Source organism: Fulmarus glacialis, unplaced genomic scaffold (assembly GCF_000690835.1).
Source record: "Fulmarus glacialis isolate BGI_N327 unplaced genomic scaffold, ASM69083v1 Scaffold42840, whole genome shotgun sequence".
Taxonomy (NCBI): Eukaryota; Metazoa; Chordata; class Aves; order Procellariiformes; family Procellariidae; genus Fulmarus; species Fulmarus glacialis.
Genome location: NW_009186607.1, coordinates 1 through 6,718, shown reverse-complemented (window position 1 = coordinate 6,718; position 6,718 = coordinate 1). Strand labels below are relative to the sequence as shown.

Genomic DNA, 6,718 nt, shown 5'->3' with positions numbered 1-6,718 from the left:
GGGAGCGCCGCGCAGCCCGCGGGCCAGGCTGTCATGAAACACCTTCTTGGGGCAGCTCGGTGCAGTCCCCGGTAGCTTTGGGAAGAAGCGTTTTCAGTTTGACGATGTGATTTCGGAAGAGTTCAGTTTTTCATAAAGTAGAAGAGTTATAAAAGTCTTTGTGAGCCATCTTTCTTGGAGTCGCAGAAATAAATTCTCTTATGTTTTGAATTAGGAGATATGAATTCTCTTGTATTCATTTTCTTTAAGTTTTTTAAAAGGTATAGTTTCTGAAGATATGTTAGATATTTACGGTGGGATCATACATCTTCAAATGACATTGGAATTCTCTGTTAAGTGCGCTACAAATGCCCTGGCAAACATCTCAAGGCAACTACTAATATATAGATCATCTGAACTGAAGTAAACTTTCTGAACTCTAGTATTATGAAATCTCAGCAGAGCTGTTCTGAAGACCTTGTGGTCACTTTCCGTTTTGGCGGTCTCAAACCTACATGGGATTTTTATTTATTTGAAATGGCAGAATCTTTATTTCAAGCTTAAAAGGCTTTTGAAAACACGGAGATAAAGTTGTTGTGCGCACAGTCTTAGCGCATTGACATGAGTTTTTTATCCTCTGAAAAGGTACTAGTGTCACTAATTTATACTGCTTTAAATTACCATACTAAGTCATCTTAAGTTTTTAAAAACTAAGATTAACATTGAACTTTTTTATAGCCATGCAAGAAACGGCGAGAGGAAGACACTTCTGTAAAAACGATCACAAGATATTTTTCACCGTTAGCAAAACCAGTGGATAAAGTGTTGTCACTACCAAAATCCAACAATATATTGGATTATTTTAAAAAGATGAAACCTACATTACCAGTTGTAGCTGGAGAAAATAAAACACCGTTGGATGCTGGTGACAAAGACTGTAAGTCACCTTTTAAACCACCTTTAAAGCGGAAGAGGAAAGGTAAGAGAGTTAATTTAAATAATAAGCTAAAAGAGATGAAAGAATCTGAGAATGAACATGAAATAGAAATTAGTAGTGATGACAGCAGAGAAACAACAGGACTGAAACAAGACAGTAATGATTTTATTGCTACTTGTACTTTAGTTGACCAAAAATGTGTAAGAGAATTAGCAGAAGATAATGTGCAGAGCGAGAACTTCTCAAATGCTGTCATCTACAGAAAAAATGTGAAGAAAGTTGGTTCTGAAATAAATGGAACAAAAAATAGGATAAGAAAATCAAGGAAAAGGAAGCACAAAGTAAATATGGATTTGTCTGACAGTTTTTCATCTGAAAACCAGCTGAATGAAAAGTGTAAAAAGGAAATTGAAGATAAGAAAAAGATGATATCTCCTACAATAGCAGAGTGCGACACTACTATTAGTGACTCCAGTTTTGAAGTTCATATGGATGACAAGACATCACAGGTAAATAATAGTATAATAACAGTGTCATTTGAGGACTTCTTGAAGAGTCAGGGAGAAAATAATGTAGATCATGTTGAAGAAGACACAAAGCCAACAATGGACAATTCTGCTACAGCAAATGAAATGGACAAAAGTGATAGTATTAGCGACCCAGAAAAGTGTGAGGAATCTCAACAGCTACCACTTAGAACAGTAACTGTCCTTGCACAAGTTCATTCCGTTCCCCCAAAATTAGCTCCTTTACATAAGGAGCAAAAAGGCTCTAGGAAAATAGCTTCCATTTTTTTGAAGCAGAAAGGATGTGTAGGAGAGAAAGAAAGTAGCCCACCCCTCTTGGACAGTGAACAAATTGAACAGGTTACTCAGAAAAGAAAGTCTAATGTAGTTATTGAGGAAGAAGAATTAGAGTTAGCTGTACTAGAGACCGCAGGGTCAGATTCTTTGAAGCCAAAATGTACTCTGGAAGAAAGGCATCAGTTTATGAAGGCGTTTAGACAACCAACATCAGATGTAATAAAAAGTGGCGTTAAAAAGGCACCTGGGAAACAAAAGCAAGCCATTGGAAAGTCTTCAAAAGAAAAAGAAGGACCTGAAGCTGACACTGCTTCAAATAAAGGATTAGGAAGTGGAGTACCAGAAGATTATGTGGACAAATATACACATTCTAGTCCTGAAAACAACAGAACTAAAACCAAAAGACCTAAAAAGTTTCAGAAAAAAGGAACCAGAAGAAGAAAGGCTTCAGAAACTAAAGAAATGAATATCTCAAATACTAGCAATTATAATGAAGATGAGGATTCAGGAGCTAATGTTCTTACGAAGAAAAACACCTTAGATGTAAGAACTTCATCAAGTCCAAAAGTGAATAAGTTAAGGAGGAGTTTAAGGCAGAAGAAAATCAAAACATCAAAAAATATTACACCTCAAAAAAACAGGATTAGAAATACCTTTTCTGAAGATGAATTAAGTGGCTGTCCTTTTCAGACTTCTACACCAAAAGCAAGCAAGCGATCCTTGAAGAAAAGCAATGTGTATAAAGCCGAGATGATTACAGTGCCCTTTGATGGAAACAGCCCAATAAGGTAAACATTTTAAGAGTGTATTCTACCTTTCTGCACTTCGTTTTCCTGCAAGTACTTTAAGAGTAAGACATAATTATAAATTGATTGGAATGCATACCAAAGCTGCATGAATACTGATCATGTTGGATAATAATACAGAAGAATCAAAGTTGACTCTATAAATGTGCTTGCACTAAAAACATTTTAAAAAAACCCAACACACCACCAATTGGGGGGTTGCTTCTGTTTGCAGCACTATTTTTAAAGGCTTTTGAAAATGAGATTGAGAGTAACATTTCCCTTTATTAAAAAGTAGTAACTTCATAATACTTTTTTCCCTAATTAGAATGAGGTTTACACGTATCAGTGCGACTACAAAATCAAATAAAGCTGAAGCAATGAAAAATGAAGAGTTTAACTCCAAAAATATAAAGGTAATTTATGTAACAGTTTGTGTTTCAGTATTTTCTCATTTACTATATGCATATAACTGTGCTAATATTCAGTGTTATGTGATAGTCTCATGTAATACAATATGACAGTTCTCAGATGCCCTACGGAAAGAGAATATCACTGTGATTTATGATAGAATTTGAGATAGCTTCTTGTACAGTTATCGTACCTTAAATTTTAAAATATGTTTTATTAGTGTAAATCTACTTTTCATAACAGAAAAATCCAATAAAACGGTATGCTCATGTTCTGCAGGTTCTCAGGACAGGACATAGTGTTTGGGTACAGCAGAACAACTCATTCTTAAGAATGTCACTACCCATATTTCATTTGTTCTGAGGACAAATTGGAGGATCCCCTTATAGAGCTCTCACTCCCCTTTGAAAAGTATTTATATCGTCTTGGTTTGCTCCTCCTTTCCATTCTTTCATCTTCTGTTTGATACCAATAAAATTTTATAAAAATCATATGCTTTTATGAATGTGAAAAATTATATTAATATGTGAAATACCTAGTAATTAATAGCAATATATTTGGTAAGTATTTTGGTTCTTTTGTACTTTGTTAACAGATAAGCTCTACTTCTAAAAGTACTTCTACTTCCAAAGCGAAACAGCTGATTGAAAAAGCAAAGGCTATACGGCATAATAGATCAAAGGTTAATGAAGACTTACCAACTCCTGTGAGGCGCTCATCTCGACAGCGAGCTCTTGCTGAAAAGAAGAAATTACAAGAAAATGAAGTAAGCCTGTATACTTTGTAGGGGGAAAAACAATTATTTTATGTTTTTGTGATTCATTTAAGCAACAAAAATGTTTTTTATCTCGCAAACAATTCTTTTAAAGAATCAAATAAGGTAGGTATCTTATGCAGTGGTATGGTAAATGTCCAATAGTAAAATAACTGCCAGGCACAGACTGGAAAGCTCATCCTAATGCAGATCTATAAAATGCAGCGCATGGTCACACTTCAGAAGTGACTGTTTCTCTTTCCTAACGGACAGCAAGGTGTCTGTTTCAAATGTGTATGTTTTAGACATTTAAACTTAGATTAGAGTAATTCTGGCCTTCATTTATATATTGGAGATCTTATTCTGTATACTATTTCAGTGTAGACAACAGTAATAAAAGTCTTGTATAATCTTCAAATTATATTTGCTAACTTCTAAGCTGTCTAGCAGTTTCTTCAGCTTTTTCAGTACTGATCACAAAATTGTATTGTTAATAAAGGAGGAAAAGTTGTGTTTCCTTTCTTATTTTATTTGCTTTTCCTCTAGGAATCGGTAATAATTTTAGATTCAAGCCTGAGTAATGCCACTACTACAGTGCAGAATGTGAAGCAAAAGAATCTTCGGAGCTTAAATGATGTTTTGGGGAAAAAGTCTAGAAACTTGAAGGCTGCAAAGAACTCAAATGGTAATTGAGCTTTACTGAATGTGTTTAATTTTTATTACAGTTATTGACTATTATAACTTTATTTTATAAAGCTGCCTTTGCAGTACATTCATCTTTTCTGTTTTTTTGTATAATATTCCAATATATACCTTTTATTTTTATGATATGAGTTAATAGTGCAGAGGTTATTTATATGTGCTGCTTTGATTTTTCTTCATACAGGGAAAACTATGTTTGTTTGAAAAACTGCCAATAGTATACCATGTTTTGTTGCCTTCTAATTTAAGGGTTGGGGTTTTTTGTAACGTTACAGAAAATAACGTCTATAGTGATGAAATAACTAGAAATAAAACTATAATTAGTTTTTTTAAAATACTCAGCTTTCCCTTAAGAAAAGGAGATTCCTAATGTTATTAAATGGAACATACAGATAGCGAACAGAGAAGCAAGGTTAGAATCCTATATCAGTGCTATTCTAATCATGATTTTTTTTTTCCTTTTTGAAGGAAAACTGGGATATCCACCTTCCTTCCTAGGCAGAAATGCTCAAAGCTCTGCAGGTGAACCAATTGTGATCTTCGATGAAAGCAGGTTAGTTTTCAAGATTGCAGTTGCTTAAGAATCAAAATATATTTCTAGGTTACTTTAACATTCTCTCATTTTACAAATTTAAATACACTTACTGAAATGTGATATAAATGTTCATGGTTTTTATACTGATTAATATGTTAATCTGCTTGCAAAATTTTGGGGGTTTTTTGGAGAGTTCCTCAACCATTGTTGAGCCGTTTTAGATGGTTGAAAATGTAGTTGATGACTGATTAAAAAGAAATCCTAAGTTACATATAAAAATACAATACCAAAGAGGATTATTTTTTTAAAATTAAAATCTCTAACACAAAATTTAAAATTAAATGTAAACTTACTACATTTAAATTAATTTAGCAGTTCTCCCAGACTATTTCTAGCTTGTGTGTAGAAGTGAATGTGATTAAATTCTGTTGTAAGCCTTACATAGCTGGTAGTTCTAACGTGTTTTGGTTTTTTTTTCTTGTTTTGGTTTTTTTTTATTTCTATTTTCATTAAAGCCAAGACGCATCTGAAAATTCTCAAGATGATGATCAGTTCAGAGCAAAACGTGAATTCTTGATGAGTGGGTTGCCAGAGTCACTGAAAAGACAGATTGCAAAGAAAGCAGCAGCGATGGAAGCGTACTCTCTTGCAAGTTCATGTTTTAAGACTGTTGTCCATGTACAGCAGAAGGATGACTGTAAGCTTTTGTTCAGCCATTGTGTAAATGTATATATTAAGTTCTAGTAAATCTGTGCAGAAAAGAAAAAACTTGAACAGCAGAACTTACTATTATGACTCGAATAACTGGTAGTTTCCTCTTGGTTTGTGTCGCAGTAAGAAAACAAAACTTACAAGCTTCCAGTGAGATGTTTTTGAATACACAATTTACAAATTAAATTGATGGTAAAGTAATGTATACATTTATGGATGAGGATGCAAAATTCTTAATATTTAGTTTAAAAAGTTAGTCTTTCAAGTTCCAATTTGGAGAATAAAGATCATGTTGGACTGATAGGGGCAGAAACCATTTCCTTCTGACAAAGGCAAACTATTTCTCAAAAGAGAAACAGCCCATTTCTTTCCACTAAGTGAGGGAGTGTGCTACAATGCGCTTATGAAAGGGCGTGACAGAAAAGCAGAAGGTAGAATAGCACTTAACAGAGTTTATATTTGCAAACCAACCAATAAACAAACAAAATCCTTGGTGAGCATCTGTCCTACAGAGACCCAATGAGGGCACAGGTTGTTATGTAGAGCAAGCAGAGCCCGGGAGGAACGTACTGGAGAAGTGTTGTATGCAAAAATGTGCAAATTTGTTCTGCTTGTGGGAGGTGGAATTAATAAAGATAAAAAGTTGATGCAGTTTAAGTTTAATAAGCTTGGCTTTGACATGATAAAGCTGTAGTTAAAAGCATTTACTCTTATTTACTGTAGGGTGGTTTTGTCTGTGACTGTATCTCTGTTTTGTTAACAAAAGTTTCCTCTTGTTTTGTTTTTGGGGTTCTTTTGTAGGTTATCCAATGTGGAAATTGAAATCACCATTGTGTCCTCTATTAACTAAGCTAAGGAAACTGAATACTGAAGTCACTAACGTCACTAAAATCACTCTCTCACTTGGTGAATTTTCCACTGTGAATTCAAAACTAACTGGAAACTGTTCTGCACCTGTGGTTAGTACTTTAAAATGGGGGCTTGTGTTACAAGAAAAAGGAAAAGAAAATTGAAATTATGTTGTTACTTGTTAGGACTTCTCTTGTTTTAAAAAATCCTGTAGTTTAAATGTATTTCAGTCCTGGCTTTTCCGCCCCCCCC

The 6,718-nt window shown here is 34.1% G+C and overlaps 1 protein-coding gene across 1 annotated transcript; it reads left to right on the top strand.

The window, feature by feature from the left end:
• Positions 1-717: 717 nt before the first annotated feature.
• LOC104072611 (ATPase family AAA domain-containing protein 5-like) lies at positions 718-6,576 on the top strand (the record flags this gene model as incomplete). Its single annotated transcript, XM_009572130.1, has 7 exons — positions 718-2,507; positions 2,833-2,920; positions 3,511-3,681; positions 4,216-4,354; positions 4,840-4,924; positions 5,422-5,603; positions 6,419-6,576. Coding segments are annotated over 7 exons (2,613 nt in total), but the record flags the coding sequence as incomplete, so codon positions are not given.
• Positions 6,577-6,718: the final 142 nt, after the last annotated feature.